The sequence below is a fragment of the Melospiza melodia genome, chromosome 8 (genome assembly GCF_035770615.1).
Source record: "Melospiza melodia melodia isolate bMelMel2 chromosome 8, bMelMel2.pri, whole genome shotgun sequence".
Lineage (NCBI taxonomy): Eukaryota > Metazoa > Chordata > Aves > Passeriformes > Passerellidae > Melospiza > Melospiza melodia.
Genome location: NC_086201.1, coordinates 6,378,125 through 6,392,553, shown reverse-complemented (window position 1 = coordinate 6,392,553; position 14,429 = coordinate 6,378,125). Strand labels below are relative to the sequence as shown.

The 14,429-nt window shown below is 41.8% G+C and overlaps 1 protein-coding gene across 1 annotated transcript; it reads right to left on the bottom strand.

Annotated features, from left to right (window-relative positions):
• Window positions 1–925: 925 nt before the first annotated feature.
• Window positions 926–14,429, bottom strand: MCM6 (minichromosome maintenance complex component 6). Its single transcript, XM_063161593.1, has 17 exons — window positions 14,305–14,429; window positions 13,289–13,435; window positions 12,615–12,725; window positions 11,884–12,133; window positions 11,066–11,231; window positions 10,841–10,986; window positions 9,774–9,924; window positions 9,225–9,366; window positions 8,811–8,952; window positions 8,566–8,673; window positions 7,854–8,009; window positions 6,694–6,822; window positions 5,681–5,842; window positions 4,487–4,622; window positions 4,059–4,226; window positions 3,007–3,146; window positions 926–2,397 (listed from the first exon to the last, which is right to left on the bottom strand). Exons 1-17 carry the CDS (start codon window positions 14,415–14,417, stop codon window positions 2,284–2,286), a joined length of 2,481 nt encoding a protein of 826 aa, XP_063017663.1. The 5' UTR covers window positions 14,418–14,429; the 3' UTR covers window positions 926–2,283.

The window sequence follows — 14,429 nt, the reverse complement described above, 5'->3', positions numbered from 1 at the left end:
TCACTTTCAATCAGTTGGAGAAAGGTCATGTGAAAACATTTTCTGAGATGCTTATGTTTCCCTTTATGTTTAAATATCAGTTGACATTCCTCCCATTTAGAGGAAGATGAAATAAATAGATAAACTTTCTCTCTCTTTTTGGCCTTTTCAGCTTTCAAAGAATCCCAGCACAGCTCTGGATGCAAAACCCAACAAAAGCAGTGTTATCTGCATGGCTGGGGCTGGGTTCACCAGTTCAGATTATGCAGGGCAGCAGGAGGCATGTTTGTGCTCTGATCCTGGGTGGATAAATGAAATGTGAGGGATAAATGAAATGTGAGATGTGGCACCTCACCCAGCTGGAAAGGTGACTCTGATATGAATTCAGGCAGCAGCAAGTATGTGGTTCCTCCAACCCAAAAATATCCAGGAATTTTAGTCTCAATTTTTTGCTTTTCCATGTCTAGCTCAGCTCTTCTACATTCCAGTACAGCAGAACTGAAGGAGTGAGAACAGTTTTAAACCAATTAAACACAAAATTCTACATACCTATGAAATGTTGGTTCTATCTCAGAGTTAATTTCTTTTAATAACCAAAATTTTGTCTAAAGCTAATCTTCAAATCATCTAGGCAAGTTATTGCTGTCAAGCAATATTATTTTTAAGTTACAGTACTTTGACTCTATTTGATTCCCAGATTATTTTTCAGGATGTCCTACAGAACTCACTACAACATTGTGCTGAGTGCTCTGAACAAGTTCCCTCCACTCTGATGTCTGAATAGCAAGTTTAAAAATTAACTTTACAGCACCACCTGGTGCTTACTTTTCAGTAGAGCTGCATTAACTCAGAGAAAACACCTCTCAGCCTACAGAATTGGGGAAAGAAGCAGAAAAAAAATACTTTCTCCTACATGAAGAGTATTTATTTTCAAACTAAGATTGAGAGGAGGGGAGGGGGAAACATAATGAAGGCCAAACATCTTCCTATTGTTATTTTGAAAGTAAAGGAACAATATAGAATAACATGAAAGTATTGTTGCAGGTGGGTGGCTATTTTTAATGAAATGTAGAATTTGCTAAAATGTGGTTTATGAAAGAAATGAGTGGAGAAGTTACTGTAGTAGTGCCCAGTGATGGGGTAGTGCTGATGACAAATATTTATTATTCCCTCTACTCCTTAAATAGAACTGTTATTTTTAATGACATTCTTAGTTAGAACCAAGAGTTCAAGTTAACTCTTGAAAGCTGGGAGACATTAAGAGGAAAAGAATACTGTCTTACAAACCAGCTCCATTTCTGAGCCTCCCTCAGAAACAGTTATTTCACACTATTTCTAAATAAAATATGTAACTTTGATCTCTTTCATGCATTACAAATGTTTCTGAAGTGATGGTATCCAGGAAACAAGACAAATATTCAGGTATTTTAAATTCTTAATAGATAATTTAATAATCCTGTAGTTTACAGTAAAAAAATTGAGAGTAGAAATTCAAGCAAAGTTTTCTTATAGGAAGATCTTCAAATAGATTTACAAATATAGTCTAAAAAATCCCTCACAAATGGTGGCAGGTTTTAATTCACTTACAAGTCAAGACATTCATCAAGGTAGGGGTTTCTGCCCTGCTGACTTAAAGCCTTGCTTTGGGCTTGGCTATTTGCTATTTTCTACTTGATATAAGCAGCAGGAGCCTGCACATCTTTAGTCCATCTAAAAAAAAAAAGAGAAGTAATCAGTTTCTCATTGTCTATTACAGGAAGTTAAAAAAACTTCTTAAAAAGAGCATCACTCATCCAGGAAATTTGGTCTTCCTTAAGACATTAAACATTTAGATCACTAGTTTTTCAGCCTCAAATGACAGGCATAGAAAACAGCAATCTCACATGTGAGTAACAACAAACCCACCCCCAGACATTTAATGAGCTTTTATTTATGTTAATAAGAAAAACAGTAAAAACCTATAGCATAAAATGTCTACTAAAGAAGAACAATGTAAAATCAATCTTATTTAAAATAGAAACATCTACATAGCTTGATGATGAAAATAGCTATTGGCTGATTCTCCTCTGCATCCAGATGATGGCACTGAAATTCAGAGCTAACAGTGGAACTAATACATGTGTGTGATGTCTTTAAAAGCTTTCTAGGTGTGCTCGGTGTAAATGAGAAATCACATATTACTGACCACACTCTGGCACAGTCATAGGAATTTAAGCAATTAGCCACACAGCAAGCCCTGCAAGAAAAGAATGCATTTTCCAACTTGTAACCAGTGATGTCTGGTTACAATGCCATTCTCAGCCCTCAGTCCTCCAGCAGATAGTTGGGGTTGACAACCAGGTATGGATCATCATCAAAAGTCTCCTCTTCTCTGGATCCTCTCAGTCCTGACTGGGACAGTTCAATCAGAATGTGGTCCTGCAACACACAAAGAGCTGTGTTAAAACCATTCACAGAGAGGTTTGTTTGTACTCTTTAGAAAGCATTTTTATATTGGTAGGACCTCTAAGGACCCTCTAAGAGATTCTTAAAAACAGCATTCAGGGGAAATCACTTCTGTGTTGTATCCTTTCTGGGATCTTTCCAGCCTAATACTTTCCACTGTAATGGTGTTGTATCTTTAAAAGTGAAAAGTAGTTTATTTTGTCATTCTTTTTCCTCCAAAATGCCCTCATACCCCTCTGACTTTAAGCTATCCATTGAATATAAGTGTTAATTGTATTTTTGTATCCTAATGTATAATTGCTGTAGAAAAACAGAACATCATCACACTTCTATAGTGACACAGTATAGCACTTGGAACTTTTACTTATACACATCTCTAATTTATTTCAGTGGTTTTTCCTGTAATTACTGTAGCAGGTGTTAAACAAAGAAGACATTTATACTGCATCAATCAATGGAAGAACAAAACAGACTTCTCCAAACAGGAATGTATTCTATTAAAAAGGAAACATTTTAATATATAAGTTACAACCCTATACAAGTCAAAACCCTTTATCACTACCCACACATCTCTATACATACATAATGTGTAAGTCGGTGAATGACTCTCTCTATGATCTTCTTTTTATTAATTAGTTCTTCTTCAGATTCGATTTCAGATTCAATTTCCTTTAGATACCAATTAATAAGTTCACTCCTCTTTAGTGCTGCATCGTCCTCTTCTGCAGAGAAAATAATTTGCATGAACACAGCAGCAGTAAACTACCACTGAAACCGTAGGAGAAAAGGATTTACACATTAACATTCACAATGCTGAAGAGAGAAACATACTTTTAACAATGTTTAGGAAAGGTCAGACTTAAGGGATTTTTTCTTAAAGCACCATATTTTGCACAGGAGGGTGCTGTGTCATGGTTTAAGTGGAGATAATTGAGAATGGAAGCTTTCAGTTCTATGCTTTCAAGTGGCTTCCAAATCCCATCAGCCTTCAGCTTCAAGAAAAACCAGTGGCAAGGACTAACACACCTTTCATCTAAGTAAGGGCTAAAGAAAAAGCACTGTCACACAAAGTCAGGAGTCATCCTTCTTACATGCACTCAGCATTTGAACAGACACTTTAATCTCCACACCCTTCCAAAAGCTTTGTAGCTTTAGTATCTGCCATGAGACAACTACTGAATTTCCCTGCAGGAGTAGCCTCATGGCAACTGAAATATCTTAGCTTCTGAAGAACTAATCCAGCTGCTTAAGACAGGCTGTGGTTGTTGGCATGCATTAAAGCTTTTGCTCCAGTTTTCACTGCTACAGATTCTTCTAGCTTGGTTACACCATTGTGCACTACAAATCCTCTTCTGGCTCATTGCTACCATGAGCCTCTTCTGGCTCTCCTCTGCTGACATGCTGCTCAGCTCCATAGGTTTTGATAAATGACTACAGTAACAGAGCTAGAAACTCCAGGAAGTCCTATTTCCATCACCAGATGTAGTACTGTCATATGAGCATAGGTCTACATCTGACCTGACAAGTTTGCTATCTCAACAGGAGTGAAAATCCCATGTACAACAGCAAGAGATGCAGTAACAATTGCTCCCTGAAGTCAGGGTCTGCCCTCTTTGCAATAAAGAAATTCTTACCTTCCTCTGCTTTCCTGAGGTGCAGCACCAGGAGATTAGAAATGCGTCGGTACTCAGAGAAGCCCAGCCTGAGAGAAGCTTTGGGTGCAGCATCCTTGCTCACATCCTCAGAATGGCCATTGATCCCATTCACAAGGCCATTGACCCCAGCTGGAGCTTCTGCCTCACCTGTTTGGACACATGCCCACGTTTAAAGCTGTATCTAAAACATCTTTTAGCTATTTAATACTCTGAGCCACTGAAAAGCCTTCGCTGACCAATCACGTGAGTTGCTGAAAGAGGCTGAAGAAGCAAGAGAGTTAAGAACAGGAGCCCAGGTTTCTAGAGCTCATTAGATGGGAAACTGAAGAGAAGCACATGCTCAATCAAGGTAAGCTGTAAAGACTGGAAGGACTTTCCTCTTTGAAAAATTTCTCTAAGTAATTTACCATTGACTCCATCTTGGTCCTCTTGATCCTCCACTTGCTGGTCATCATCTTGGTCTAAATTGACATCAGGAGTCTCAACTCTAATGATGGACTTATTTAAAAGCCTGAAAGCTTCCTTCACATGTTTTGGGTGAACCTGAGGAAGATTTGAAAAAAAATATATATTAAATAGGCACAGGGGTGCTTCTAGTTTTCAAACAGCTCCAGAGACTCATCTCTGACTCTGACAAAGGGATTTTCTACACATCTCAGCTGATTAATCCTAAGCAGTAAATACTCTGCAAGTTAAATTATATCCCACTACAAGTACTCCAAAGTCATGCAGGGTTATGGAGGGAAAAGCAGCCTGATTAATCTTTCAGGATTTAGCAATCATGTGGAGTCAGTAAAATTTTTACTAAGCCAAAAACATTCGGGAGAAAGATCAGTGGAGCAAGAAACATGAAAGAAATGGGTCTGAACAGAGATAATATGAAAGAGAGATGTAATTAATGATACTCTCCTCCAGAACTGAAAAGCAAAAACTGGAAAAATCATCTGTAGCTGAGCCATAACCTAAAAGCTATCTGTTTCTTTATAAGCTGAATTTAATTTAAAAGAACTCAAAGGGTGCCCTTACATAACCAGTGAGCAGGGTTCCATCCCTGCATGTGTCACATAGCCTCTAATCAACATTTCAAAAAGCCTGCTGGGTTTGAAAGCAAGGACTAGAGGGACAGTAATCACACTGCAGTTAACAGCCAGAACAATGTGCTTTTCAGCAGTGGCTGATGTGAGCAGGAGCTCAGATCACACTACAGCTACTCTTGGGGAGGTCCAGATACTTCGGTGAACTTTGGCTTTTCAGATTGCAAATGGAAGAGAGACAAGAGATTACAAACTGTGAAAGATCAGGAAAGAAACTTCCAACAGCCCTGGTGACAGTAGCTGGGGACTGTCATGATTTGATGGGTAAGAAGCTGACTGCTGGCACAGCTGTGATACAAAATCATGCAAGCTCTCAGTTTGGACCAGCTGACATTAGTTTTACAAGCCATCCTTAAAAACTGTGTTTCTGGCATACAGACTGAGCATGACCATGACTCAAGCTCTTCTCCTCACCCACAGGACTACATCCAATGTGACAAACAGCAAATGCACAACTCCCAGGCAATTCCATGACCATTTACCCAGACCTCCATCACTCCCTGGTACCTCATCACAGCAGTGCATGCGGGCCATGGCCTCAGACAGGCGGATCATGCTCTCCAGCTGCCTCACTGTGATCCTCCAGGAGGACTTGGCCACTCCGGAGCCATCGCGCTGCCGCAGCCGCTTGTACTGCTCCACTATGAAGTCCTCAGACTCCTTGGATATCTGTGTGCCATCAAACAGAGTGCCAGGAGTTCCAGTGGTCAGAGTATTAAAGCTTTTTCTTCTTGCATTAGATTGGCAGTGTACAGCCCTTGCTGTACTGGCTGCTGCTTTTATTTGAAATATTCTATGCTATACACATTCTCTATGGAAGTATAATGGCAATCACATTACGTTGAAATTAGGTTGTAATAATGATTAAACCTGTCAATGACAATGACATTACAGTAATACTTAGCTGCAATAATTATTTTACAGCAGATTTTTTAATAATTTCTTTCTTCTACTGACTTGTTTCCAGACATAATTCATGTCTGTCCCTACCAGACTGTTCTATTTAGACTTATGAAAAATCCAACATACAGCCCTTTCAAGCTGCTACTTGGATAGGCCCCAAAAAATCAGTAGTAAGACCAGTTTCCCATGTCCTGTATTTTACCAAAAAGCAAAGAAATAGAGGCACAATACCCTTTTAAAATAGACACACAAACTGATTAAGTACTAAACCAATAAAGTACAAAAAATCTGCAGCAGCCATGTTGAATAACCCATACCTGTGAAGTATGAGAAGGCCATGAAGTCATCCCTCAATTGTTCTAGACAAAGGTTAAGGACTGCCATGGACTATAACAGCCTCAGGTAGGCTGACTGGGTTTCTGGAGTTTAGGAGCACCAGGTTCCAAAATACACTCTGTTTCTAGGTAATAACCTGAGGTTATGGCTCCTTCCTTGAGAAAACACTACCCCAAGTGTTTTGGTGTTGGCTGGAGAAAAACCTACTGCAGAGTGATTGTTCCTTTGGACCTCCTCACACAGAACAACTGTTCCACAGTTCACTTAAAAATTAAAATTACCTTTGGTTTAAACTGTCTTGCAAACAGTAGATATCTTCTGATATCATCCAAGGAATAGACACGGTCAACAGACTCCTCCACTCTGGAGTGCAGATCCACGATGCGCCGGGCAATGGCGTAATCGATCACCTGGGACACGGGGGCTGTGTCAGCACCAGCCAAAGAGTGAAACAACACTGCTCTTCTTCCTTCCCCTTCCCCCTGTTCACTAGTGATCCTCATGGCACAGCTACCCTTTCCACTAGCCAAACTCTCTGCCAGGAGGTCCAGGAGAATGCCCTGGGGGTTTTAATACAAGGAAACACAGCAGAGGAGGGATAAAAGGCAGTTTTAGGATTTATAACCTCTTCTGGGAACTCTCCTGGGTTACAAGTTAGCCAGAGAACAGGCAGAAAGCAGCACTTTGCAGCATGGGAACTTCCTTCCTTTTCAGCCTGCTCTGTCTCTCTCACCAGTCCCTTCTCAATTAGATAATCACACTGAGCAGAACAGTGGCTGAACCAACATTAATCTCTGGATCTCATGCATTTCATTCCCAAGGCAAATAGCACATAGACAGGTGGCAGCAGTCTCAGCCTTAGTGACCAGCCATTTGTAAAAATGACTAATGGTGTTAAGTTTGCAGGTCAAACCATTACAGGATGAAAAGGCAGTATTCTTGTATTCAGCAGAGTATGTTCAAATTTGTACTGCCAGCTTTTAGCTGCACAGATAGAGCAGAAAAGCAGGAGCAAGACACTCTCATGAGATTTGCTTCAGTCAAAACTGCAGAGGGCCACCCAGATGGCCAGAGGGCACGAGAACATGAGGTATGAGAGGCTAGAAGAGCAAGGTCTGTTCAGCTTGAAAGGAAAGCAACTGCTTTACTGGCCAGCATAGATGTGATGAAGCCAAATAGTCCTTGGATAAGAGGCAACCCATACGAACTGAACCATGAGAAATTCTGATTAGATATAAAAGTTATTCTTTTTTGAACACATGAGAGTTGTCACACATTGCAGGGGCCTGCAGAGACTGCAGAATCCCCATCCTTGGAGATACACAAAACTCACCAGGTCAAGTCTTGGCAAACTGTTCTCAATGATCTGAGTGCAAGGCTAGATTAGACACCTCCAGGGATCTTTTCAGACACAAACTATTCTACAATTCCTTAAAATTACCTCATTACACTCATCCACGAGGATGAAGAAGAGATCAAAGCGGGACATGATGGGAGCTGACAGGTTGATATTTTGTTTCAGTGACTTGGATCTGTCATAGCGGCCACCAACTGGGTTTGCTGCAGCCAAAATGGAGGTCCTGGCATTCAGAGTAGCCTGACAGTGGGAAAAAATAAATTTAAAAAATCTGTACCTGTGACCACTTCCTAAACCAACTCATGGCAACCCAAATGGGTTAATATAGCACCTTTTAGGTGGAGTCCAATGCAGGTATTACAGCAATCACCCCTCAAAAGGACCCAAACTCCACCAACAAGCCCTTTCTAACCAGGTCTCTGCCCCAAGACACAGCCTGATAATCAATATTGAAACATTGCCAGAATCCTGCCAATAATACTGAAACAAGCTCTTGAAATTGCTTTCCACAAAATCCTGTTTTTCTACAAAAACACATCATTCTGTAACCTTTTCTGGGGTTACTAGGCTTTTCCCATTTTCCATTTCTTGTTCATTACTATTTAACTCTCAGTAAAATTCCTGACCTTCTTTGGGTATGTGCCACAAAAACTTTGCAACAAGTGATCTCTGTCCTGCCACAATGAGGCAGCTGCAGAGGTGACATGAAGATCTGGCAGGTAAAGCCACATCAGTACACATAACAAACAGACAGGTGATGCTACAGACTACAGAAACTCCGAGTAGTGCAAGCTACCTTCACTCCAGCTTTAGTAATGGATATTGTCTGCTGTTCCATGGCCTCATGAATGGCTACTTGATCCCGCACCTCCATCTTGTCAAATTCATCAATGCAACAAACACCCTGCAGCAGAAAAATGAAAATAAGTGACCCAGATTCAATCACTTATGAAAAAAGCATCACTAAAACAATTCAGGGCTCTCTGTCATCAATCAAACTCATTTTAGGGATGCAGGAACCTCTCCCCTTGCAAGACTCACGTTATCTGCCAGCATCAGTGCTCCAGCCTCAATGACAAATTCGTGGGACTCCTCATCCTTCACCACAGCTGCCGTCAGACCCGCAGCGCTGGAGGCTTTGCCACTGGTGTACACAGCACGGGGACTGAACTCATCCACGTGCCTGTGGAAAAGAGGAATAAAATTTCCAGTATTTCATCTATCTCTGATATTTTTAAATATGCAATTAATCTGTATTTTTAATAGTCAACATCCTTTGAAAATATTTGGAAATTTCTACGTTGAGTTTGTTTTAGCCCTGGTTAAATACTTCACTCCCATCCACACAATCTCTGAGAAATATTTTCCAATATTTTACTTCCCTTTCCTACAATTAGCACGGAAAAAGGCACAGTGCACATTGGACAATAGTTAAAGGCTGGGTTTTAATCTTACTTTAGGAACTGACTCTTGGCTGTACTTGGATCACCAACAACACAGACATTGATGTCCCCACGCAGTGAAGTGCCTTCTGAAGTGGTCTTGGGAACTCCTCCAAAGAGCATCAGCAGGACCCCACGTTTTACTTCATCATTACCTGCCCCAGAAAGGACATTTAAACTAAACATCCAAATAAAAACTACCACAATTTTCCTATTTTAAAAAAAGCTTCATACCACTAGCATTTTACAGCATTTGGACACTTCTGCTCAGAATTCACCTATTTGCTAAGCATCCACTAAAACCTGTAGGGTTCAGTAGCAGAACACCTGACATCAAACCCAACCTTTTAGATTGGGCTTGCAGGTCTTAATGATTAAACACCACAAATACTCAAAAACTAGATTTTCCTCTTCTAGCACAACCAGTGCTGAGGGGGAAAGTCTGTGGTAGCTGGCACAGGGCTTTCAACCTTTCCCAAAAACTATAGAGACAGCAAAAGGAATTAATTAATATTTACATAAGTGAAATCTTCCCTCTCCAAGGCCACAAATGGATTCTTACCATGGATAGTAGGGAAGAGACTGGTGCACAGATTATGGTAAAGGTTCTTATCTTGGCTCATTTCAAAAACTTTTTCCCACTCTTTCACAGACATTTGGTTTTTAATGCTTTCTGCAGTCTGCTCTTCATCTCGGAGCTCTTTTCCACCAAACTAAAAGAAGGAAATAAAACAGCATTAAAAGTAGTAACAGAGTCACTAATGAATGTGAGCAGTGCAGACAGGTCAAAAAAACTTGCTCTGAAATCTGGATGGGAGGAATACATTCTGAAAAGCTGCCCTTAGGCTGAGTAACCTCATTACCTTATACCTTTAAAAACCAATATCCAATTTCCTAGCAGGCAAAATCAATGGTGTAACTTTAGTTAGTGAGAAAATCCCAACTCAGTTGCTTGCACAGAGATTAAAAAAAGAGTAAAACCAATATGACTTCCCTTGCCTAAAACTGTCCTTGTAAGCATTCTTACATTAACTGGAACTTTCAATTGTCTTGGTAAACATTCTTACACTAAATGAAACTTGATGCTCTGAAATGGGGGCTAGAAACTTCCAGTCCCAGAACATGCTAGATGCTCTTTTTATCCTATGTGATGGTGATGCAGTTAGAAGAATGACAGATTACAGTACCACACCATGCCAAAACCCAGATGCAGTTAGTATTAGTCACATTGCAGTAACATCCCAAGATGTCACTTGATAAACCAGAGGGAACAAAAAGGATCCCTGTCTTTCCTGTGACAAAATGCAGCAATAGGATTTCCTGGAAGAAAAGGAAATGCTGCAGAAATGGATGAAAGCTGAATGGAAATACATGTGCCAGTTGGCTGTTTAGAACAAACTGTAACACAGGCAAATAATCATTTCTGTGAAAAATGCTACGAGCAACAAAGACAAGAAAATAACCTTGCTATGTAGATTCAATGAGAATATAAAGATAGTCAAGCCAACACAGAAAGGTGGCACACACACACACTTAAAGCTTTACCCATTCCTGCTCCCTAATTTGAGGGAAAACCATCCAGAACAGAAATCACCAACACCATTCAATCTCCTGTCTGTGCAGACTCACCCGTGGGTTTGTGGGTGCCACGTAACAAGCCAGAAAGACGAGTTTGTAGGAGAGCTCCCGGACGCCGAGGGCGCGCAGCCCCCGGATGCCCTCGGTTTCATATCCCTCTGTCCCCGTCACCCGCGAGCCGGTTTCTGCACGCAACCCTGCCAGGGAAACGGGAGTCAGGACAGCGGCTCCCAGCACGGGAAGGACACATCATGGAGGCTGTAAGGAGCAGCAAACCTGGTGTGGCGAGCTGGGACACGTCAGGCACGACGATCAGTGAGCCGGTGAAGTCGCATTTGTCACCCGCCTGGGCGGATTCCACGGCCTCTGCGCGCAGGATCACCTCCAGGCTGCGCGGGATGCTGCCGCGCGGCAGCTCCCCCTGCGTCTCCTGGATGCGCACCTGGCACGAGAGAAACTTCAACGCTGAGCACCTCACCAGGTCTGAAACTGCTCCCAAAGCTACACTGCTGACAGGTGTGTTAGCTACACTGCTAAACAGCACCTGACTGCTGCTATCCATGTCAATCCCCCTCACACTACAACACACAATCAAAAATCCCCTCACTAATCAGCATCTAAGGAGCCTTGGAGCAGCTTAGAGGATGCACAGGGGCCACAGTGACAATTCTGAAAGGTAACCTGAAAGTTTCAGTTAACGTGGCTGACATGAAATACAGTTGTGGTATGTGAAGTGCTGAGAATTTGTGAGAGTAAATCAACCTGGAAGAGCAAGACACCACAGATACTCATAAGCACCTCTTTTCATACTTGTATAAAGCACCTACACCTGGTGTGCTGGCAACATGAGACTAACTCTGGCTTGAATATGTGGGGCTTCAGTGGCTTACTTAGACAATAAATGCCACACAAAAAACTAATAATTTCTTGTTCTTAAACCTAAGTCTTCCAGAGATAGGAAGAAACCTTTTGCATAAATTGCAGTGCCTTTTCCTTAGGTTTTTTCTTGACATTGCATAGAAGTACAAATAACACCTTCCAATTACCACAGGAACATTACTGGATGTCATCACCCCCCAACATCACCCCTGTACCTTTTGGAAATCAACAAATCTTGATTTGTTTGTGTCCAGCAGGAATCTCCTTCTGTTGGCACAGACTGGGTTTCTGCAGATGTTTGGCTGGGTGTATTTGAACTGCTGCTCCACATCTTTGATCACTGTCTGGCAGTCGAGGCACAGGAAGGTTCCACTGACCAGCTCGGGATGCACGGGGTGGGTACGAACCACCTGCCCACTGATGCGCAGCAGGGAGCCAATCTTTGCTGAAGTCAGTTCTCGAATTCTGTTTAAAGCAGAAATTCACAAGGATTAAATTACTGAGTTGACAATTTTAGGCCCAGGGTGCTAAGATACAATACAGTGTCACTCTGACTAAACAACTGCTGTAACAAACAAAAGAAATAAACTTACTACAATATATTTTCATTTTATGATTTTACGTAAACTTTTAGATTAATACTAAAGGTCAAACGAATGCAAAAGTTAAATCACTGGTACTTCAAAAGCAACACACATTAAATTTTCTTTTAACTAGAGAGGTTAAACTTGTTTGTGAAACATGATGAATTTAAGTATCTGAGTGTGATTTACAAATGAAAAACTGTGTCAAAAAATGTCCTGCACAAGATCAGGAAACTTTGTTACAACTGTACTGGCCAACTGCACATTTCACACTACATAACCAAAACATTTTCAGCATGCTTTGACACATTCTGCCCCGGCAGTGAAACAGCACAAGTTTCTGGAATTAAGAATCATCTTACTTGTGTCTGGTAGGCAGGTCCTGGAACGCAACATAAAAATCCTTGTTTGCAGGAACATTTCCGTGGTCTCTGGCAAACGCCTTTGTTGCTCGACACAGGTAAGGATAAACCCTGAAATATGGGGAAAAAAGTTCAAATGTTAGAGAAGCTATCAAAATGCCTTCTCTGCTTTAGATTACATTAAAGGCTTGTAACAGATTTCCAGGTTCTGACTTTTAATCCTATGTTGTATAACCCAAAAAAACACTCTAAATATGCTGTGAGATCACTACATAATAATGTTATTTATGCTATTGTTTGAAAACAGACTTTTCAAAGTCTCATTTTATGACACTTTTATCCTTATGTTAAGAAATATATCTTCAAAAATCAGTGACCAACTCAATAAAATATCATCAGAGCATGAAATTTTAGAGTTTATTCTGTATTCTCATACTGACCACCTACTTCTTTACCACAATAAATGCAATTATCTGGTTAACTCATAGTTTCCAGAGAGGAATCCACTGAGAAATGTTTTAGCCACTTAAAAAATAAAGTCTTAACTATTAGAGTTTCAGGATGCAGAAAGAAGATAAGCCTCTTATTTTTTTACATAAAGGCAAGACATTATGGGCTTGAGACTCCAGCAGAGCTCAGCTTTACCTGAAAAAAAACCCCACTTTACATTTTACCTGTAAAATTCCTCCTGAATAGTGGTAGAGAGCTGCTGATTGAACTGCTCCAAATCTGCAAAGCTGACGATCAGTGTGTTCCGCTCTGGCCGGATCAGTTCCTCAGCATCTCGCAGGTACTTGACCTCCCCATCGCTGTTCTGGAACCTGAAAGTGATTCAGGAAAATGCTTCACAATCACACACCAGGCAGCAACTGAATACTTCCGAGTTCAGGAGAAAAGACAGAGGAAAGGATCACTGACATTCAGCATCCCACAGTCCCTTGCAAAGCCCTTTTCCAACAGAATTTCTTTTTCTACCCCCTTGCTACATCTGCTCTATTCACACCCTAGCACAGACACACCAGATTTACTTTCATACAGTAGTAGAGTTGTCCCAGCACCAGAAAAAATTGATGTAAGGTTTAACAATGACTCTGCACCAGCAAACAAGGTTTTGTTTTCAAATCCGGGTGATGTTAATGGTTTCCTTATTTGATGCGGATGGGCCTCTCAGGAAGCAAAACACGGGGAGCCAGATGTATTAATGTCTAACACCCAGGCCGTGGAATGCGTTTTTACTACAGCTGTGACAAAACTTTGTTAAAATGGACCAAATGCACCTTAAAAAAAATCATATAATTATAGAACCGTTTGATTTTTAAGAAGGGATTTTAAGATCATCTCGTTTCAATCCCCTGCCATGGCAGGGACACCTTCCACTAGACAAGGCTGCCCAAAGCCACATCCAACCTCAGACACTCCCAGGACATCCCAGATTCTCTGGGCAGCGTTTCGGCGGAAACTCTCCGAGAAGGGTTTTGCCTACCAAGAGAGAACCGGGCTGCCTTCCTACAGGTTCCTCCCGGCAGGGCCTGAGACCACAGCCGAGCTTTTCCAGCGGAACGCCAAAGGCAGGGGGCACCAGGCCCAGACAGGATCTCTCCAAATGGCGGCCCCTCCGTGAGGCGCTGCCGGCCCGCCACCCGCTGCCGACCCCGTCCGCCCGCCGCCAGGCCCGGCCCCCGGCACTCACTCCTCTAGAAAGTCCAAGAACAACTTCTGGCACTTCTCGGCCACCTCATCGCGGACCTGCTGGTGCTGCGGCGCCGCGCCCGCGCCCCCCACAGCCGCCACTGCCAGATCCATCCCGATCGCTGC

Coding starts and splice junctions, on each gene's coding strand:
- MCM6 (XM_063161593.1), bottom strand. CDS start 14,417: ATGGATCTGGCAGTGGCGGCTGTGGGGGGCGCGGGCGCGGCGCCGCAG. Junction 6,823..7,853: donor TCGTGGATGAGTGTAATGAG/GTAATTTTAAGG, acceptor CCCGTGTCCCAG/GTGATCGATTACGCCATTGC. Junction 4,623..5,680: donor GCATGCACTGCTGTGATGAG/GTACCAGGGAGT, acceptor AATCTTCCTCAG/GTTCACCCAAAACATGTGAA.